We start from the raw sequence: 23,417 nt of genomic DNA on the forward strand, positions 1-23,417 counted from the left end.
CGATATATCGGCAGGCTATCGCTATCGGCCGATATGAGCCTTTTTTGGTGCCATCGGCCATCTGCGAAACTGCTGATATTAGTGGCTGATATTTTAAAAATGTCTGGCCATGACTAAATCGCTGATAAGCCAACCTATTCTAAGAGTGCAGACCTGAAAACTTTCCATAGGGATATGCAAGATTAAACATTTTTTCTTCTCTCTCTTCTAATTTTCTTGTTGAATTTTTTAAAAATGTATTTTGAATACTTGGTAAAAAGTGAAATTTTAAATATCGGTATAGGCCCAGAACTTCAATATCGGTGCATTGGTGATGGCCATGAGAGTCAACATTAGGGAGATAGCAACACAAGGTTTATTTATCTCAGGAATTTTAACCCCCAGTGGGCTATTACATAAAAGTAGGTAGGCTTTATAGGTCTAAAAAAGTGAATGAACTAGTAACATTAACTTTTTCAGATCTGCATAACAGAAGATGAACACATAACCTTGCCTTCTAAATAATGGAGACATTTGACCTTTCATTTTCTTTTGCCTATGCATGCATGGATGGCATGCTTCACTTGGTCGCACCAAATTTAATATGGATGTGAAATGCTAGGCAAAGGCGATTAAGTGTCAACATGTTTGTAGGCTAAAGGAGAATGAGAGGTCTCTGGGTCATTTAAACTCCACCAAACCAGACACTTAGCTCTTGTTAGACTCAGGCTGTAACCAGAGGCGGACAGAGTACACAGCTTCATTACTTGAGTAAAAGTACAGATACCCTTTGCTAAATTTTACTCAAGTCCAAGTAAAAGTACAACAGTCAGATGTCTACTTAAGTAAAAGTACTGAAGTACTTGTTTTTAAAAGTACTTGATCAAGAGTACAAGAGTAGCCTACATTTTCTAAATATTGCATTACTACTGCCACAGTGCTTACATTTATGTACAGAAACGTCCTACATGGAGTTATGAAAAATGTTAATGTTAATACCTTGGAGAATGTAAAAGGAATTTAAAGTAAAATCAAGTCATTTTCATCTTTTTACCATGTCGCCAGGGATGGGCAGTATTTATATATATAAAATAGGCTACTATTTTGTATTTGAAACACTTGAAGCGAAAACTATCATTAACTACTTTTTTAGAAGAAGTAACGGGTAATCACGGTTATGGATAGAAATGTAGTGGAGTAAAGAGTACAATATTTGCCTCTCAAATGTGGCCTACTTGAGTAAAGTCATGAGTAGGGGAGACCGGGGCTGGTTTGAACAGGGGCAGGTTGAAACACTGTTAATATCCAGGCTACTAGAGGGAGCTGCAACAAAATTCCAACACTAAACTGACGGCCTTATTGAGTATAGTGTAAACTCACGTATGTAACTGGTCTCCAGGTCATTAACCCTTTAGGTGAGAACAACTTTTTAATTTTGTAGTGTCAAAACTTAGAATATGCACCTCCCACTAAATACATCCTAGAAGGGTAATAGTTAGGGATATAAAAAAATATTGATTATAATTGATTGCTAGGGGACTCATCTATAATTTAAAATGAAGTTTGAAAACCTGAGGTGACTGATATTAGCAGGCTAACAGCATTTGTGCAAAAAAGTTGGACCTAATGTGGGCGGGGCAGGCAGGCACACTGATTTTGGGGTTGGTTGGCACATACATTCCCTATGGCTATTTTGTGACAAATCTATAAACTTTGTATTTTATGCATAAAAACATCATCAATCTTTATTTTAACATTGTTATTGTAATTACTGAACATAGTTTTACATTTGGAAGCATTTCAGACATTTTTAAACATTTGAAGTAAAAAAATCGGTAGGGACCAAGTTGGTCTTGACGGTGGGCCCTACTGAAGAAAAACACACAGGAAAGACATCAGCAAAGCCCTACAGGCAGTGATATAGATGAGCACTTCAAACAAAACCAAAAGAAGTACTGCAAAGGACTATAACATAGGTGTTCCAACCAACCCCGACTACATGTGCCAACCAACCCCGTGCATGGGGCAGGTTGGCACACATGCACAACACCACTTTAATCATAAATAACTCAAAACAAGGGATCATTTGTTGACATTGAATGTATACATTTTGTAGCTGAGATCCCAAGCTTTCAGTTAATCACAATTTGACCATTTCAACGCATTGTAAGACGGAGAAATATAACCGAGAGTGAAAAGTGTTCCAACCAGCCCCGGTCTCCCCTACTCCCCAAAAATGATACTCGAGTAAAGTACAGATCCCTGAAAATTGTACTCAATTACTGTACTCAAGTAGCCTAAATGTAGGCTATTCCGTTACTGTCCGGCTCTGGCTGTAACCAATAGGCTATATGAAACATCAACTAACAATTTCATATTCTAGCCACATCGAACATCCATTGTGTCATGGTGATTCAGTTAAAAAAAACTTGATAAACAGGCAGTGGTGCACATCCATGGAAGGTTGAAATCATTTTCAAAAGCAGAATCATTTTTGACGGTGTGACAGTCAGACTAGGCTGACTAAGGCTACTGTCAAGAATAAACACAACACGTGAAGACAGAAAAGTAGAAATCGTACTGCAGGCAACCATAACGATTTCATCAGTTTTAAAAGTCGACAATGCATATATGCAGTATGCGTAAGCTCTTTTGAAGGCTTGGACAGCAGTATCCCTTACCTTTGTAAGCAGGTAAGAGGAATAGTAGTATAAAGAGCACTGAGGGTGCATCTGTTTCCACGCTTTTCCCATGGCGATATAGCCTAAATTTGCAGAACACATAGCGGTTGTAAATCAGAGAAGTTCTCGGCGTCAAGAATCATTCTGCATCACCGCCACTAATGCAAAAGATGGGCGGTGGACCAGTTCTCTGCCCGCTGAGTCGCAATTGTGATTGTGCTTAGTGTCATATCTATGTAATTGTAACATAGCCTATTGACTTGTTCTTTTAGTTGAAATTGCGTCGTATTCAGTTAAACATACGTTTTAGTAGGCTAACTGCAACAATATGTGCCTTTTGAGACATCAGCAGTGGTTTATTTGGTCCTATTTTGGTTTATTTATTTATACCATGTAGATATATATATTTATATATCTACATGGTTATGGTTTAGTTATGGGATTTGGCAGGCGCTTTTGTCCAAAGCGACTTACACATAAAAACAATAGGCCTACAATAGTTAAAATTAACAGTGTACAGTTTTAAAATGTTGGTAAGACTACATTAAAGGAAAATATATAAACAATGATGTCAATGCAATATCAATGACCAATAGCCTATGAAAATAAACAAATAAGACTACACACATCACATGCATTGCAAAATCTATCTATCTATCTATCTATATCTATCTATCTGTTTCTCTTTCCTGTAGCCTATACTGCATCTTTCTACTTAGACCAATTGTGGTTTTGGGTTTCAGATGCAGGGTGCTGCAGATGTTCACATTTCAAGTGCATTATGGGATGTGAAACATCTCTGCACTGTTTATATCTGATGGTGATGAGATAAGCAGTCTCCTCCCAGATTTCCAGCAAGGGCAGCTTCCAAGAAGCAAATGAGATAGCCTACTCAAACAGATGTGAATAGAATTAATTAGACTACCGGTAAACTCCATTGTCAACAGAAATGCATCAATGATTGTTTCAGTGATAATGAACTCTGTGACAGAGAAAACAAACAAGTATCTATCTATCCAGTAGTTGTAGAAATTTGCTAGATACTGATTATTGTGGCCCTATATGTGAAAGCAGTCCTACTCCTGCTTTGAAAAGAAGGGTCTGTTACAGGTCACCGCAGGGCTATTTGCTCCCCTTTGAGTCAATTCATTATGCTCTGTCTCAGTCTCGACATTCACTTCCAGATGTACAGGGATGACACACTCATATATCAAGTGGAATAATCCATTACAGAGGGCCAAGGCAAAAACAAACACAAAGGAAAAAATGACTTCTTTACCCTCCCACTTCCTCTTCGCAGAGGTAGGCGTTAAGAAGAATTTGAACAATTATAGAATTGTTTGTATTGGGAACATAAAGCAGTCTCTGCAATTCTATCTAGTTCTAATCTAGTTCTGCAATTTATGAGCTGTTATCAGCTATTAGCTCTTATTGAGCTAGATGTTATATGCCAATTATCTGATTTATGTTTGCTCTTTTTCAATAGAAATGGTTCCATTTTAAAGATGATCCTATATAATTTTCTTAAGATTGTACTGCCATATAGCATTTCAAAGCACTTCCTGTGTCTTATCTGGTTTTGTGTTGTCCTGTCCTTCTAGGGCTGTCTTTCTGGCATCTCCAACAAGCAGCCATGGTTCTCTTCCTTATTTCCATATCTCCCCCAAATCCTCTCCCTAATCACAGGAACCCCCTGGGGCCAGTGCCTCCCCTGAAACAACAATATTAAACACCATTCTTTCTGCCTCTGCTGGCCACTGATCGGTACCACTCACGGGTTCACGGCCTTTGTGGGTGAGTGGATGTGTAAGTGTGTGTTTGGGTGGATTTGGAAAAGAAGGGTCACTAGTCTTCTAAAACAGCTATTTTAACATGTCTAGTGATGATATTGATTGAGTGATGATATTTGTAAATATTTCTAATATGTTCATGGCAAGTTTTGGACTAGCATTAAGACTCTGAGAGAATATTCCTTGGCATTGCCACTGTTTGTGGGATTGAATTACTTGTTTATATGTGCCAGCATGTTTTGTGACATATGATATGATATGAAAAAAGGCAGAAGTTTAAATGAGGTATCATGCCAACTTGCAGAACGGTCAGGCAATCAAACAAACATATCTCAGTTCCTTGCTGCTCTGTTTCCCTGCATCCTGTCTGTCATTTTTAACTCATTGATAAATGTTCTCCAGATTCTTGAAATGTGATCTGCGTGACTGTTCTCACCGCATTCCTGGAGAAGTCTCCCCTCCCCACCCCCAATTCTCCTTTCCCGCCATGGGATGCCGAGCCTCTCTGTTTTGGCCTTTGGCCTGCTCTCTCCTTTCGGCAGACCTACACGGATTTGTTTACTCTGCTGGCCTCTGGACATGTGGTGGTGGTGGTGTTAGGTGAGGGGGGGCAGGGTGTTGGGTGGAGGAGGGGGGACAGGGTGTTTGGGTGTGGAGGAGGAGGAGGAGGAGGGGAGGTGTTTGATTGTGCAAAGATTTACCAGAGTGCCTGTGTGTTGCTCCAGCTAGGTTGTTCCTGCAACCAGAGTATTCCCACGTGAATGGCTGCTGAAAGGCCCAGGAGAAGGTTCCCTTAGCAAACATGCATGTTTTTCAAGGGCTCACATGTTGCACAGGAAAGGGGCTTTACCACTGACAATTCTAATAAACCCTAAGTAAAGACAGGACCAGATGGAACAACAGAACAGCATTGCCATGTTTCTGGGAGCCTCTTTGCAAAAAACACGATATAGTGGTCCTGACATTATATCTGAAAGTAGAGTGATTTGCATCATTGAAATATTTTCTAACAATGCTTGGTAAAAACTGAACACACATTATCTTAGAAATCAAAGTAAAATACAAACCACTATACTTGGCCAAAAAGAAAATGTACTAATTCAAGTCTGTGGGGCTGTGACTTTTATACTTTCACTTATTTGCAACAAAGAGTAATACATGCTGCTCATCAACCTGTAATGTGTGCTCCTTTACTTAATTAACACTTAAAGGTGTGGGTTTTTGAACATTCTAACATAAGATTCCGTTCTGCAACAATTCATGGTTCTAAAAGTCTATGTTATGGTTATGGGATTTGGCAGACACCTTTGTCCAAAGCGACAGACACAAAAACAATATAAGGGAACAGATTAGAATGTTGGTCAAACTATAATAAGGAGAATAGCAATAATAAACAACAATGTCAATTCAGTCAATAAAATAAAATAAGCAATGAAAATGAGGGGAAAAAGCAATAATAAACAATAATGTCCATTTAATCAATAATATAAAAACAATAACATGGTAAGACTACATTAAGGAGAATATCAATAATAAACAATAATGTCAAATTAATCAGCAGCCTAATGGAAATAAAACAATATTGTACAAACCGTAACGCATAAGAAGCGCTTAACTAAGTGCATGTTGAACAGGAATGTCTTTAGATGTTGAATTCAATGAACCGAGATATTCTTTAGAACGTTCATATTTGACGGTACACCTTTAAGGGGGCTGTTTTGATGAGTATGTATTGGTAGTGACAAACCTATGGATCAGCCAGTAAGTGCTCTGCTGACCTGCCTAGACTGGTGGTCCATAGGCTTGTGTGTGTGTGTGTGTGTGTGTGTGTGTGTGTGTATATAATGGGGGGATGGGGAGTGCAGGGGAAGAAGGGAAGGACGTGTCCCCAGGCAGAGGAGGAAGGCAGATGGCAATATATACGTGCTGCATCGTTACAAATCATTGTGCTCCTGAGAGGCTGGGCTGTCAGCCACACATCCACCGGACAAGCAGATCAGTCACAAGCCAACGCATACACAGGAGATTGAAGGAGAGCACAGAGCACCACTACATATTTGGCAATCTGTTTATCAGTGCTGGGATCTTCCCCCCCTGACCACAGTCCACTGATGGTCTGATAGTGTGTGTGTGTGTGTGTGTGTATGTGTGTGCATGACGGTGGGTGTGTATGTGTGAGTTTACTTTCCCCTCATCCTAAGCCCACAGTGACAGTAGTTATTAGCCATGATAGATAGATAGATAGACAGCAGGTGGAAAATGGATGATGGATCTTCTGTTGACACCCTGCTGACTGCTTGTTGCTACTGATCTATATGCCTGAATTGGATACCAGAATTGGAACTGGATACCAGAATTTTGTAACAACTGATACAACCTTGAATGTGCCATGGCCATGGATTTGTTTTTCACCTGTGGGAAAGAGTTTTGTATCCCGAAAATAAAGAGGAATGAACATTGTGTATAATATGCATTTAGTTAGCTGCCAAGAAACTTGGAGAGAATTCTGACTTTGGTGTTTATTTTCACTTCTGATTTCATGACCTGTATCCATCTAGCCTGGCCACGCCCACATAGATCTCCTTTCACGGATATTCTAGTCTGGAACAGCATAATTTAAAAGTGGCTGTGGTAAATGGTAGTAGCAACGCATGCAAACGTAAAAAATTGCTGTTGGACGAATGTGTACATTTATGTACAGCAAAGGCCTACATTGTTTTCTGACTGCCGATGCTGTTTATTGTCTGTTTGTAAATTTGAGGTGAAGTAGATTAGGAAGTAACTTTAGGAATCCCTGATCAATATAAAGGGTTAGGCTGGACCGATGATTTCAAAGTTAACGCAAAGTCTATGCCTTTCACAATGGTGGATGAGCCTGGTTTTAACCAGACTATCCTTCCATCCATCAAAACATTGACAGTTTAGGCAGATCATTCTCATGTACTGCATGCTATCTGAATGCATTTCAATCACTTCAGAAATGTTTTGGACAATTACTTAATGAGGCTGGACAGACTGTATTGCAATTCACACAGATTATTATGTAAAATATTAATTGATATTGGGCCTATTAGAGGAGTGCTACTTTTAGATTATTAATTGGTAGAGCAAGTGCTTGCTCCCTGAATTTGACATACTGCCCATCAAACTTCACTCATTGTGTCATGGATTGTGAGTTTGGCATCGTTGTCATCAGATACAGTACACATGTCTGTTCCGGTTCATTGATCTTTGATGTGACGTGAGTCACAGTCCTCTCTTAGTACTCTCTGAAGGACACATCAGTAAGGAAGGATGCTAAAACCTTGGTATCTGGATCAAATAGCTAGGATAAATACAACAACAATGCAACACCTTATCTGGCTGAGGACTTAAATGTTAAAGGGACACCAGGCAACGTTTTCGTGTTAATTAATCATCTTCGTAAGTCGGTATATGGTTAAATGACTCATTACGGGTCGAATGAAGGCTCTCTCGCCCGCCCCTACTGCCTGTAGGAAGAATATCCCACTTGCAAGTTCGGTGTATCCTACCCGCCGACCGAAGCAAGATCAGTTTACAGCACAGAGGCAGGCTAACGAAACGCTAGAGATTGTTGCAAACGTGTGTATAATGGCAGAGCCGGCAAAGAAGCAGCGAAAACCCTTGATGGAAGACGCAAAGAAAAGGAAAAGAGCTTCAGACCGAGCGAGGGGGAGTTTTGTAGAGAAAAAGCATCAGGCTTGCCTGGTGTCCCTTTAAGGCAGAGCGTTAGGGATTGTGCTGGAAAACAAAACCCAATTTGTATAAAGGTCTATTTTGTGCAGTATGAGGAGAGGGTGAGGGAGGTATTGTTACTGTACTACAGGGCTAGAACAGAGCAGTGTGCAGGCACTTTGCAGAAACTTGCCAAAAATCATTTTTTGGTCAGTCTGCTCTCGACATGAGTCTGCCGCTCATCAGGTGAAGAGGTCACGGCTGGAATGTCGCTTGCTTGTCATGAGCAACAGCCTCAAAGTGAGATTCCAGAGCCGTGGGGGTGGGGGATGAATAGGTGCTCTGGGATGGGATGGGGTGGAGGGGTCAGGAGGCAGCTGGGGATGTCCTATGAACCACCCCAGGACACACGCCCAGACAGACGCTGGAGTGCAGAGCAGTCTGAGCAGTATCGCTGACAGTTTAGCTGGCAGTTCAGTCAATCCTTCTGATCAATTATTTAGAGACAGGAAAGAGACTTCTGTCGATTTAAAAAGACTGCGTCAGTTACAATCACCGGAACTGCCACAGAATAATGGCCTTTAAAGACATAATATTGCTAATAAAGGTCCTGAAATACATATGAAATGCTATCCCTAAATGTTAAACCACTTTGTGTTAAAACATAATATCAAACGTTAAAAAGGACATGATGAGTGTATTTGTGTGTGTGTGTGTGTGTGTATACCGGTACGTACGTCAGGGGTGGATCTTCTTTATAATTAGACTGAAGGACACATGAGCCTCTCTTGTCAACAATGCAAGAACCTCCATTGAGCAAGTGAGGAATGAACTGTCAGGTATTGAAAAAGGCAACTAAACCAACATGTGATTCAAACATTCACGGCATACAAAATTACATTTTTTGTCTCAGTTAATTTGGCACATTTCTCAGATCAGAATGAATGATGTTCCAAATCCACATAATCTTAACACTTGTGCACATCAAAACAGCAACTCCTCATTCTTTGGATAATTTTGCCAATTCTTTTGCATGTTCATGCAAAAGGGTATGTACAATCATCTAGTGTTTAGTCCTCTCCTGGACACGTCTACTCATTGTGCAAGACATGCACGTTTGTTTAACTAGTTACCATTATGTGTCAGCCATCAGATTCATTGGTATTTTTGGAATGCTTGCTGAATTACTTCAGTCAAACTTTGATTGTTTACATGTGATGTGGATGTTCTAGGCCAGAATGAGGGAAAATCCAGTAACTGTGTGACACTACATCAGACAACCTGTCAGGGTCACATCTTCTCCATTGGACTTTAAACATCACACAAGCTTACCTTCCGCACATAAAATTACCCACAGAGATCTCATTTTAAAGGGAGAGATTTCTATAGTATAGATAATAAAGCAATGAAACTGGATAACATTACTTGGTTCTCAAAGAATTTATGTAGCATGCAAGATTGGCCTATTCTAAAGAGGTTTTATTTGCTGCTAGTGTCCAATCTTTCCAGTGATTTTCTGCATCATTGGAGCTTTGTTGTCAAACTGAAATTGTTGTGTCATTAATAGCTTTTGAACTAGCTAGAAAATACAATTTAGTAGTTAGAGACATGCAATAATGTGGTGAGAATATACTGCAAATGAAAAGATACAGTAAAAAAGCAAATTTAGATATATAATTTTATATTGATAACATGGCAAACATTACAAACCATGACAAATATATTTGCATCTCGGTAGACACTGGATATTAATGACTAATTATTTCTAAACTAGCATTTTGCGCCCATCACAGGATTTTGCATGTAATCCATTTTGAAAATGTAAAGCATAATTCAAGAAACCTATGAAGGTCTCGAAAAAATAAATGTGAACCTTTCCTATAATATTACTGAATCTGTGTCACCATGGTTAAAAAATATATAGACTATAAATCAAGATTTGTTTATCAAATGCATTTTTTGTACGACTTAACACATTTGATTTACGCAAAACGTTTTAACAATACTGCTTATGGACTGATCATATTTTGAGAAGTACAAGCATTTGTGTTTTTCATTTTATTATATGAGGGGAAAATCAGCTATTTTTTCTGTGAGGGGAACCTCAAGATGAAAAAAAACAATTTTTGTGCTTTTCTTTCTCATGATTCAGGCTGGTGGTTTTTCTCAGGAGACTTCTGCTTTGTGCGGGCTTCATTAGATGTGTTCCATGCCGTTCGCCTGCTGTGAGACATGCAAAGAATGTATTTCACTTCTACCCATTTTTATATTGCTCCAGAGGTTTCTGGCATTCCAGTGTGGTGGGCAGAATATCTATGAGAGGCTGCTTTTAAACATAAGCTGCCAAACAGTGTTGGTTTTCAGAGTTTCAGAGTTGGCTTTTAATGAAAACATATACTCTTCATGATAAAAAACAGACTGCAAGGAGTTTTTGTAGTGTAGACAGGGAAACATGTCTTACAGCTCTCATCTGTACGCCCTCAGGTGACCCAAAGTTGATGGCCTCCATGTCTTTTTGTGAACCTGTTTACTCTTAGCTGCCACCTGGTGGTCATATTCAGTATGAAACCACTGTAACGTCACAACTAATAATAGCCTTACTGGTGTGACACTTTTTTTCAGCAGCATAGGACTGCTGACATATATATACACATAACATTCAGTAATACTGAAATGTCCAGGCAAAGCATAGTTTCTGTTGGTAGTGAATGTGCATTTGGATTTGGACATGTGTGTAACTGAATTGACAAGTGGCAAATGAAGCAAGCAAACACACAGCACACCACACATTAAGCTGAATCACATGGATGATGCAAGCATAGCCTACTGTATCAGACATTTTTCTCTTCAAAGCAAACGTTGCATTCTGCATATTTCACAATTTATATATTTTGATAACAATCATGGGACTTTACAAGGACAAAGTAAACATTGCATTGTGCATATTTAACAACCATTGGGACTTCATAAGATCTGCAGATAGCCTATCAATGTTGTGAGTTCATGGACTTGCATATCTTGGTCTTTCATCACATCTGCTTTATCATTATTAAAAAATGTAGTCATTTATTTTCCTCGTTCACAAATCCAATATGAATTGATTAAACATTTTTTTGCCATTTTTGAATAAAAGTCTGGGATAATCTAGCACCTGTTACAGTGAGATGCCCAGTAGGCTATACAAAATATGTCATGAAGGCACCTGTTACCTGAATAAGACATTCTGTTCCTTGATACACAGATGGGTTGGAAAACATTTGGCAGCTATAGAGAACTGCTCTCATTAAAAGGTTTAGCTTGTTTTTATTTAGATCACTATCTGATAGACCAACGAAACATCATAATATGTCCTGCATCTACAGCCAATGGCATTGTATTAAATACAACGTTTTTCCCTTTTACATACATGTAGTAGGCCTATATATGGCCATTCTGGTAAATGAGTAGGCCGAGTAGGCTACCTAATTTGTTAGTCCTTTCCTGCATGTCATGATCGATCGATGGCATTTTGTATGAGTGTCACTTTATTTACTAAAATGGGCATGGAGGCAACTCACTGTAGCATTTTTCTATGACTATAGATCCTAAAGTAAGCTACACTATGTGTGAAGCACTATATGCATTGCAAATCCATCAGTCTGAACACATAGCATTGCACTGAGGAGAAGACATTTGTAGCCTACCGTGCACATAACCTGACATTTGTAACCAGACCAACAATCCAGACAAGTAGGCTGAAAGCAGGACCCACAGCTTGCTAGCAGACATCCAACATGATCTAGCTATTCAAGAGTTGATTGGCCAGGCACAAGCAAACGCGGAAGTCAAGGGCGCTGGGGATTCCCCGAGGGAAGTTCCCAACGCATTGTAAAACATGTAGAATGTTCATTTGAGTGAAATATATCATTTCCTCTCTTACCTCGTGAAAAACAGCTAAGGCTGGAGCCGTCTCAAAATATCTCACAAATGTAGGTCTCTCGGAACTTTTCGGCTGAAGGTAAGTTTACAACTAGCTTTAGTCGCCTATTCAGCTCTTGATCCATTTTGTGAATTGGAGTCTTAACTTCCAAGATTGACTGTAGTTCGTCTCACGTAACTCACTTCCTATAGAAAATGGAATCAACTATGTTAGATGTTTAACTATTGACAATTAAATCTCGCGTTTATAGGCTACAGCCTATTTCTGCACAACTTTCAAACCCCATGCATTCAACACAGACTCCTACTTACGGCAACACGACCGTGAGTTGGTTGCCTGTGCCTTTAACTCAATTTGTTCTGCGATGATCAGGCATAACGATAGAGGAGTTGGGAAATATCCGCTTTTGAAATAGGTGTAAAGTAGCCTAATTAGGATATAAAATAATTTCTGAGCCATAACAGACAAACCTCGCTTTTATGAGACGCCATTCATTGTCAATAGGTTAGGCTATCTGGCTCACAGCTCAAAAGCAGAATTGTTGGCAATATGCAACATTAGGGTCTATAGACCAGCTAGACGTATTTCTTCATGACCCTGTTAAGTAAAGGGGAAAATGTAAGTGGTATATATGTTAGCTGATTTCGGTGAACAGCAATAGGCCCTATTTATAATCATTTGGTAAAGCTTGCCTGTTGAAAAGTAATTTATAAAACAACGAATTCTTTTAGCCAAGGCTATCCATAATTGTAGGCATAATCATATTTTTCAAGCTGAATAAGATATTAAATATTTGGTCAATAAATTGCTTGCAGGAGAGAGATCTCACACCAATTTATTCACATTTAAACACGGCATATATGCTATGAATACAGTTTTGTCCTAAACACTGCGCTTGTCAGCATGGAAAAGATATTTCTAAAATGTACAGCCATGGTCAAATAAAGTTCACTTTCACTTACATAGGCTATAGTTGTTCTCATAGTTGTTCTCAATCTCATGTGTTAACAGACTGAGATGAAGTGTAGCCTGTCAAAAGAATTTATTACGACTAAATATTTCTTGCATTTGTGTGTCTGTGCAGGGCTCATGAGCGATCTGTCAGTGATGGTTCTGAGGTCCGAGGTATGGAGAAAAATATTGCTGACCAGCTCAACAAAGCCTTTGAAGCCTACCGCACAGCCTCCATTGAGCGAGACAATGCCAAGAGGGAACTGAAGCAAAAGGTAGTGCAAAGAACATCCTAATATCGCCATGACATGTAGAACATTTTTGCAGAGCTGTACTAATACCAGGAAATATAACAGAACTCTCACTTTTGCAGACTGACTATTATGAAAGATACACACTGAAGCTTCAACAGCAGATAGAGGACCAAAATCAACAGATTTCTAGACTTCAAGCTCAATTAATTTCAGCAACAAATCATGCCTCAGGTTGGTGAAGCATCCAAACAAATGGGAACCTTGACTATCCACAAAAAAAATATTTTGTGTTGTGCAAAGCACGCAAGCAATGATGTCACAGTTGCTTTATGAACAATAATTAAAATGTGAAAAACAGGCCAAAAAGGTGCAACACCTGTGCACCAGCGGTAGTTTTCTTCTAAAGTAAATGTAAATGAATAAATGTAATTGTCATGATGTATTCAGACATTTATACATGCATTTTGGCACATTTATAAATGTGTTATGTAATGGCTATGTCCTCTTGTCCTTTAGGTGAGATAAAGTGTTACGAGACTGGCCACCGAAAACAGGAAGCTGAGCCTTTGTCACCTCGCCCCAACAAGTCATCCTCGCGGTCCTATAGGACAAACCACTTCCTGGTATGGTGACTGGTGCTGGTTTGGGTGGGAAAATGATCCCAGCTTTTCTATTTGCATCACATCAGCATCAGTGTTGGTGCAGACCACATGTGATGGCACAGTGGGGAACCTGGACACTGTAGTGTGCTGCCTGGTGTATTGTAGTGTAAAAATGCAGTGTGTGTTTTTTTTTTGTTTTTTTTGTCAAAAAAATGTTACAGAATGCAGAATTTCCAATACTCTGCACCTTTATTTGCCAATCAAGCTGCACATGCCATGTTCCATGTGCTTGTATGTCTCTTAAACTTTAAAAGGCAAACAAGCATATTGTACATACGTTTAAAACATTAGGTGGAAAGGCATAGTATCTTGGCGTCTTTGTTTCATCGCTATGGTGGGTTCAGGCATATTTTATTTTTGACAACCGAACTTGCATGTTGTATTTAGAATAACATGCATGTGGACTACATTTCCCAGACCCTAAATAACTAAAGGCCATGTATAAGTAGTCCTCATCCAGAAGTGTTATAAAGTGAGGTGTAAAGTACTCTGTATATTAGTTGTTGTGGGCCGCAGAATGGACTGTATAATTGTTTTCCACATTTTGTGTCGCCCTGGACCTGGCATGTGACTGTCGACCTCCGTCAGGTTGAATACAGCTTTGTGTTGATAATTGTTTCAACTGTGTCAGTTTTTGTGCCGGGCTCTCATAATGGCACACCTCTTGGGCGGCCCTGCTCAGCCACACTGCTTTGCTGACCGATGTGTGAAAATGCCACTGGTGGATTGAATTTGCACTTTTTTTTTTTAGCCTTTGGCTTCAAAGCATCAGCATAAGGTCTCAGTAATGGTCTCTGACCATTCTTCAGATAAATTATTCTCCAGAAACTGGCTCAGTTTAACAGCATTTAACTTATTTTTAGTCTGTAGAAAGAAAACATCTGCTCACCAACAGATGGCACTAGAGTTGTATTTCCACAAATGCTCAGCCATCATGTGGAGCTGAGAGGACTGGAGATGTGCTGTTCGATATATTGTTGGCTTTTAGTTTAGTTTTTACATTTAGTTAGTTAGCCCCTACCTTCAATTAGTTAGCATCTAAAATAATATCAGTTGTTACCATGATAATTTCAAAATTTATTTGTATTGTAGGTTTCAAGATAATATTATACAATTGGTAAGAGATGTATATTGCAGTGATCATGAGTTGTGTGTATAATAAATACATTGTAAGTTTGGTATTGTTTTGTCATTGTATAGGGGGATGATATCAGGGACTGTTCGGGGATGCATCTTCACGCTGTTGCTGGAGTGAGTGGTAGTGAAACGTAAGTCAGAAACACAAACATCTGCCTCACGAACATCAAATATGACACTGTTTAAACTCAAGCCCTTCTTTTTTGCAGTGAAAACATCCTTGAAGCCTTTCAGGAAATTCAGGGGAAATTCCAGCTGATAAGGACGCTCACCAAAAAACAGAAAGATCACCTGAAAAGAATACACAGAGGGAATGATTCTGCAAATGGTAAAATTTTAGGACGGTGTGCAAGGGGATTTTTTTTTATGTTCCCTTATTCAAAGATACTCATTTTTACTGAGAGGAAGAGCTGGTTCGCTCTAATTTTATTAGATTAAAGATGGTGTTGTCACAACACAGTTTGAGTAATTATGCATTTTAGTTAGGCTTGATCCTGTAGTTAATTATTGTGGCCTCAGCTCTTTTGGTCGACTGAGGTGACCTCTGACCGTAGCAGAAACAGACATTATTGTCTACTCTATGGTGTTCAATTATCACTTATGTTAATGGTTGTTTTTGTAAGGATATATAGCTCAGTGGATACCTGTACTTAATTACATGTAAAATTATTTTGGGAACTGCAGAAGTCCATGACATGCTGTTGTTGACTTTGTTATCTGTTACTAGACTGTAAAGTGGATAATTATGCCAGTAATGACAGTGTTAAATACTATAACAGTAGTAATGGCGATATTAATGTTGATAAAGACTAGAAGAAATTTAGTATTTGTGGGTACATCAAGTACTATTATCTAGAACATGGGCAATAAAAGCAGTCATCACTCAGATATTATTTATATGTATATTGCTAGTTGTAAATAAGAGTGATTTGTCGTTGATCATGGCAGCAGGCTTAGTGATACCAGCAGCTTTAGTAGGTAGTGGCAATGATACTAGTGCCGTTCAAGGACAGTGCAGGATTAGTTTTGGAATTTAAACTGTATTATGGTATATGTTTAGTCGATCTGAAACTGACTGTGATTGGCCGTGGTTGCAAGGTCATAGACAATGTTGTGGAACAATGGGTCATTGTACTGGGTGCTTGCTTTTCTCAGCAAGTAAGGTTTTCCATAGCTTTGTATGTGTGTGTAAATATAGGTTGATGCACTTTTAATTCCTAATATGTTGCAATTTATCTTACATAAACAGTTTCAATTGAATTCTGTAAACAATTACCAGACTGCGCGAGGTTTTTTGTGGTGCTTGTAATGATATGCAGCGATCGTCTTGGTTCATGCAAAAAAAGGTCATAGGGTTAAATATAAAGTGAAATATACAAGCCAGTGTGTTCATTTGATTTGAGTCTAAATAATGTGGAAGTGTCTTGAAAACATCAAGGAAACCCAGTATAGGCTAATGTAGCCGGACACATTTAGCACTTTTTAGAATTTGTGTTGAGATGGTTAGATTTGCCACTAGTAAACAATTTGCGCTTTGGCTGTTGGATCACATATTTAACTTTGGCTATAATAGTAGGCTACTGCATCTCCTTTGCAAAGGTTTTCAATAGAATTTCAACTAATTTGAAATTATGTTGTGGTATCAGACAGTATTGAATTGATTTTGAATTGATTTTACATTGTAGCACCATAATGATTGTGAGTTACTTAACTATAGCTATAGCTATAATATACTGGCTTTGTCAAATAACTACCTGCTGGTGGGTTTGGGTCTTGAGATTTCTCTCAAAGATACGTTTTCTCTTGTTGCAGAGCCACAGTTCTCTATGCCCATCCAGTGCACGGACGTGACAGCCGAGCGGGCTGAGGCTTCCTTCTCTTCCTCCTCCTCGTCCTCTTCCTCCTCGGCTGTGGTGCGAGCCAGCGTGGACGAACCAGTGTCCGCTAGCTCGTTAGCTGCCGGTGGATTAGCCGTTGGCCCGTTAGCCGTTAGCTCGCTAGCCTCACGTGGGGCCAACCCTGAGGACGGCGACTCTGTGGACTCACTCACCAAGCTAAGTGTTAAATTCCCGCCGCAGACGGACAGTGAGTATGACTTCCTCAACAGCACACCGGAGAAGCCTGTGGAGCTGCCCACGGGCACTGGGCACCGGACTGGCTTGCTGACGAGCGTGCTCCCCACTATTGAGGAGCCCTCAAAGGAACCTTTTGCCTACCCATCCTCTCTGCCTCCCTCGTCCTCCATACCCTCAGTTACTTCAGAGATGCTAGAGAGCGTACGTGGGCCTCAGCAGGTGAGAGAACTTATCCTATGAAGAGTACTCATCTCAAATGAAATTGTTATACAGCACTGAGTTGTACAGGATTATGTAGGCACACTTATGCAACCACAAAAATGTGGAAAGTTGTTTGATAAGACTCAGTGATACAGTACTGATACAGTAAGTCACTCGCTGTCAACATTTGTTATGGCCATCAACGCAAGTATAAATGACTTGAGTTCTTTTAAATTAGCCAGGTGTAGGTGTAGGGGTGTTGTGGTCTTAAAATTTGACATGTAACCATATTGTCAGTGATGACTGTGATCAACATGGGTAGCTGAGGACATTTATTTAATCTTGTTGGACCAAGGATTTGAAGATGGACAGTTTGAGATGTGAGTGCACATCTGGAGATAACCTGCCTATAACATGGCGAAAAGTCATGCTTATTTCATGCTTATGCTTGCTTATTTGTTGTTGTATTTGTACAACTACTTTGCACATTCATCTTTACAAAGGGTTTGGGATTACTGAAATGCACAAAACACTACCATCCTATTGTGGATTTGGCTCTTAAAGGTTTTATATATTGGCACAGATCCTCTATTTCGAAGATTAAGTAGCACTAACATATGAAGTAGGTACTTTTACATTAGAAGATTATGCATGGTCAAAGAGAGGTATACTGTCATAGTATTGTGTAACACTGCAAAAGGAAACGCAGATATAGCAGGTGTGAATATCTTCATCTCATTAGTATAGACATGGATTGTTTCTGTATGACAGGATGCCTGCATTACCTACCTACACTGACACCTGTAATATGTTATGTTCATGTTTACCCAGTAATAGTGATATAGACTTTGTAATTAGACAGCCAGGTAATACCAATTTAGACTTGTCTGATTTAAATGACTCATGCAGAATGATGGTGATAGTAATGATATTTTTAGTTCATACGTCATACACTTTCAGAACTTTCATACACTTTCAGTAAACTAGTTGTTTCATTTTTACCATTTGTTACTTACAACAAAGATTAGTCCCAAGTGTTTCATCTGATGAGTGATATATGATTGAGGTTAATTATTACAATCAGCTTCTTACCTGTGGTGAAACGTTATTTTTAGGCAATGAGTCCTATGTTGCGCTTGATACAGCAGACTTTTGTAAAAGAGCACATACAAGTTTAACAGCAATGTTATTTACTGATGCTCGGCATGGTAACCGCAATTTATGACTACGTGGCATTGATGTCTGCTATGAATTCTTTTTGTGGGCTAGATTACAGTAATCAAATATCAAGACTTGTGGAATGGAGGATTAGTTAGATATGGTTAAAATATGTCATTACTACTTGGACTACTTTGCCACACAACATTTTGATTTTTGTGCCATGAAGGTCAGACAAAGTTAATTGTCCTTTGAAACCAGCAAATTGTGTATGCCCCATAACATGAATTAAAGATTGTATCAGCAATTGCAGGCCCCAAAAAGGCCCAAACATAAATGATCACATTCATCTAATCTTTCCTAACGATCTGCTAGCTGCCTGCCCCATAAGCAGACCGTCAAAAAAACACGTCTCTGTAGGCAGCCTAGGCTCCAAGATCTGTACACAAAAACAATTGCTTCCAACAAGGGTTGGCAACCCACTCAAAGGCAAAATAAAGTGTTTCAACCAATAACCGACGAGATGCGCGTTTAGGAGAGTTTTAATTGCACGGGAGGGAGGGGGAGGGACTAGCGAGCTAGAAGTGACGTATCCGCACTATCGCTGATACAACCTTTAACAATTTCAATATTGCGATTGCAGTATTCCTACCAGTATTTCATCCCCTAATGTGTAAAGTGCAGTCACACAGTACAGTGCTTTTGCACTGTATCACAAAAGTGTTGTGTTGCAACATAAATCCCATCAGTGAGCAAATCTAGCAATGAGACGGCTAGGCAGTAGCAGGTCAGTGGAACACGCTAACGTTTCTCTAACAGGGCCTTGTCTCCAGGCCTCCGGTGTCTCTGTGGTGATGGACAGAGAGCCCAAGGGAAATCCTGGAGGCCAGAGGGACTTCTCTCCCTTTGACTCACAGAGTGTCTGCCTCACCACTGTGGGTGAAGTACAAATTTCCAGGCGATCGCATATATTCCTGTATTCCTGAGTTCTTTAACATCAGACCTTTATTTAGGTATTTACAGGAATAATCAACTGGATAAAATTGTGTTGTTAGATTTTTGTCGTACCTGAAGGCACAATAATTTGACATATTTGAACATTTTACATTAGGTTTCAACCTTTTTCTTACAAAATAAAAATAAACTAGAGTGGTTGTGGTGGTATACCTCCACCCAGCCATGAATTTCTGGTTGAGATATTGCGTTTATAAGTATATGGTCACAGTGACCTTGAACTTTGACCTTTGACTTTGACTTTTGATTTTTGAGATATTGCATTCACGAGAATGTAAGGTACATGTGGTCAGTGACCTTGAACTTTGACCTCCAAAAATCATCTTACAATCCAAGTAAATATTCATACTAAGTTTGAAGCATGTCCCTCAAGGCATTTTTGAGATATAGTATTCTCAAGAATGGAACTTTCATGGTCACAGTGACCTTGAACCTTGACCTCCATAATTGTATCAGTTTATCTCTGAGTCCAATTGACAAATCCCAAGCCTTGCCTTCCATTTTGACTGTTGTGAGGACTGTCAGGTTTGGTAGTAGGCCTACAAACAGAAGCATGACAAATCCATGTGGTTCTGTTTTTCCAAGTGCCATGTGTGTTCCTGGGCGATATAGGTAGCCTACTAACAATGTTGTATGTTGCATACCCCCTTTTAAACTAATATATAACTTCAAAAAGTTAACAGTAAAAAACTGTAGTAGCCCATGCGCTGGACATTTTTGTGTGGATTTGTCCTATTTTCCATGTGGGATTAATTTGGTGTTCGGCACGTTATGGTTAACAGTTGAAGAGGGAAATGGCACTGACATTGCATGTAAAAAGTTAACATTTTGTAAACAAACACATTGTTTGTTGCAGTAGCCTTGTTATTTAGCTAACGTTAGTTGGAGCCTAAACTGACTTTGTGTGGGCTGTGATCTGTGTGCAAAACTCGTATCCGTGATTGTAATATATTGATGAATCTCTGTTAATGACTGTTTGTAGAGTTGGAACCGTAAGCCTGCCCTAAAACGCACACTGTATGTTAAATGCTACAGGCAGAGAGGGAGAGCAATGGCTAAAACACTCTGCATATTGGCGTCAACATGAATGCGGCGCACTCCGCTTCTGATTTTCAATTACATTAGATTCCATTGTTTTCAATGCAACTCCGCACACCAGTGTCGCACAAAGTGAGTTAAACCATTCCAGGTGTCTATAAGGGAGAAGCCGCACATTATTTGCACGGAGGAGGCTGACAAGCAAACTAGTTTAAATTGTTCCTGTACACCCAGTATAGCTAGTTATCATTATTACATTAGATGCACCAGCTTGTGTTGACTTGATGCATCTCTGTATTGTATTTACATTCAGATGGACATCATTACTTGTGAATAGTTTACTTCATCACTAAACAATATTTCAACTTACACATAGCCGAGGCTACTAATAGGCTACTAATATTTATCAACATTTATCAGGCTAGTCTAATAGATTAATCCACTTAATATCGGTCAAACTTGATTTTCAGTTTTGGGAATAGAAAAAAACATTCAAAATGCTGTTTTATTTTCAAGACGGAGGAGCGAGCCTCACGCACACAACATCATAGAAGGAAGGGGATAAGTTGATCGAAGCATTGATAGTTTTCAGGCTTGCTTCATTGTCACATAACAAAAGGGGATAACGCTTGGGGTCAGTCAGTTGAACATTCGTACTAAATTTGAAACACGCGCCTTCGAGGCGTTCTTCAGTTAGGCGGGGATCACACTGACCAGCGGCAAGCGGCAGGTTTCCGATTGTTCTCTATAGTTCGTCAGTGGAACAGTGGCAGCGCTAGTGTAACGCTAGCGCTGAACAAGCTGAGCGTTGAACTTGGTTCAACTTTCAAAATGCAACACTAGCTTATTCAATTGTCAGTTTAGGCAAACCGTTTGTGTCACTTAGGAACGAGATAGAATTTGTAAAGGTCTGAGCGTTGCGTTACTCTTGCCGCTGCCACTTGCCACAGGCCAATGTGATCCCCGCCTTATCGTGTTCACGAGATCGGGACAGATAGATGGACAACCCGAAAACATAATGCTTTTGACCATGGCTAATGCGGCCACAGAGGCCTAAAAATCCCACAGCATCCTCTTTCAGGCGAAACCTGATTTTGATCATACATGAGTGGGGCTTTTACATTTACTAATTTGAGATCCTGTCTTACTTAATATTGGCAAAATCCCCATTAAACCCCCAAAACAAAAATCCCCAGCAAGAACAAAAACATATTTGTAGTATATCCTGCTCTTTGATCTACCTGAACAGCTCCCTTTTTATTTAGCTGCTATGGGTAAAGATCACATTGCAGCAAAGGCTTGATGCTTAAATCTTTGTAAATTCAGAGCATGTGAGAATGAAATAAGCTAATATATATGCTTGTATGTGTGTGTGTGTGTGTGTATCTCTATGTCTGTTTGTGTGTGCGTGTGTGTATTTGTGTGTTTTGTGTGTATCTGTATTGATATTTGTATGTATGTGTGTGTGTGTGTATGTGTTATATGTGTATCTCTATGTGTGTCTGTGTGTGCGTGTGTGTGTATATCTTTATGTTGGTGTGGGTGTTTTGTGTGTATCTGTACCTGTGTGTATGTGTGTGTGTGTGTGTGTATGTGTGTTTTGTGTGTATCTGTACCTGTTTGTGTGTGTGTGTGTGTGTGTGTGTGTGTGTTTTGTATGTATCTGTATACCTGTGTGTGTGTGTGTGTGTGTGTGTGTGTTTTGTGTGTATCTATACCTGTGTGTATGTGTGTGTGTATGTGTGTTTTTATGTATATTTGTATACCTGTGTGTGTGTGTATGTGTGTTTTGTGTGTATCTGTATACCTGTATATGTGTGTGTGTGTGTGTGTGTGTGTGTGTGTTTTGTGTGTATCTATACCTGTGTGTATGTGTGTGTGTATGTGTGTTTTTATGTATATTTGTATACCTGTGTGTGTGTGTGTGTGTGTGTGTGTGTGTGTATGTGTGTTTTGTGTGTATCTGTATACCTGTATATGTGTGTGTGTGTGTATGTTTGTGTGTGTGTGTGTGTGTGTGTGTGTGTATGTATCTGCAGGCACTCTGGAGCCCTGAGCTGTGTGATGCGGCGGCCGTAGCTGCACCGCCAGCCTGTGCGGAGCCGCACCAGCAGGAGAACTGTGCTTTCTGCCACGCCAGCGTACCCCAAGACCGCATGTACAGCCACCTCAATTCACACTTTAAGAACAGCGCCTGCAATTGACACTAGACTCTCACCCCCCCTCCAATATTCCCCCCATCCCCACCTCCATCACAGACACACACACACGCATGCACGCACGGACACACACACACACACACACACACACACACTCAAATCTCACCCACCTCACAAGCCCCCAGGCTGGCAGAGGCCCCCTCGCCACCTCCAGGACATATGCATGCTTCATCCCAGGCTTTGTTGCCTGCCGCAGCGCAAACACATGCGGCACAAGCCCCTGGAGCCTGAGTGTGCGTTCGCTTTCCACTCGCAAAGTGGGAGACCAGGAAGGCTCTCTCGTGTTATTTAATTTCGTTACTGTGAGGTACTGAGAGGTACAATTTACAGTCCGAGTCTTTATATGTTTGAAACTTATTTTTTTGTTTGTGTAAAGCTGTAGGCCTGTTTTGAGAATATGTAATAAACCAAGCTTTGATTGTGATCAGAATGATCATCATTTGATATTCTAGTTGCATAGGTGCCTGTAGTGTTCTGTACATTAGGATGCTTAACCTAAAAAACTTAACTCTCCCCACATTTCACATGATATTTTTAGAATATTTTTTCCCCACCATCTTTTTTGTCACTTTTCAGAAGATAATCCTCCTTTAAGCACTGCATGTATTACACATGTGAAGAGTTACATGTGGAGAGTAACACT

The 23,417-nt window shown here is 39.8% G+C and overlaps 1 protein-coding gene across 1 annotated transcript; it reads left to right on the forward strand.

Annotated features, from left to right (window-relative positions):
* Window positions 1-11,985: 11,985 nt before the first annotated feature.
* tank (TRAF family member-associated NFKB activator) lies at window positions 11,986-23,198 on the forward strand. The gene is made up of 8 exons (XM_042071519.1): window positions 11,986-12,143; window positions 13,150-13,291; window positions 13,390-13,501; window positions 13,787-13,893; window positions 15,133-15,200; window positions 15,279-15,397; window positions 16,882-17,363; window positions 22,595-23,198. The coding sequence occupies exons 2-8, from the start codon at window positions 13,193-13,195 to the stop codon at window positions 22,757-22,759; spliced, it is 1,152 nt and encodes a 383-aa protein (XP_041927453.1). The 5' UTR covers window positions 11,986-12,143; window positions 13,150-13,192; the 3' UTR covers window positions 22,760-23,198.
* The last annotated feature ends 219 nt before the right edge of the window (window positions 23,199-23,417 follow it).

Source organism: Alosa sapidissima, chromosome 2 (assembly GCF_018492685.1).
Source record: "Alosa sapidissima isolate fAloSap1 chromosome 2, fAloSap1.pri, whole genome shotgun sequence".
Classification (NCBI taxonomy): Eukaryota; Metazoa; Chordata; class Actinopteri; order Clupeiformes; family Clupeidae; genus Alosa; species Alosa sapidissima.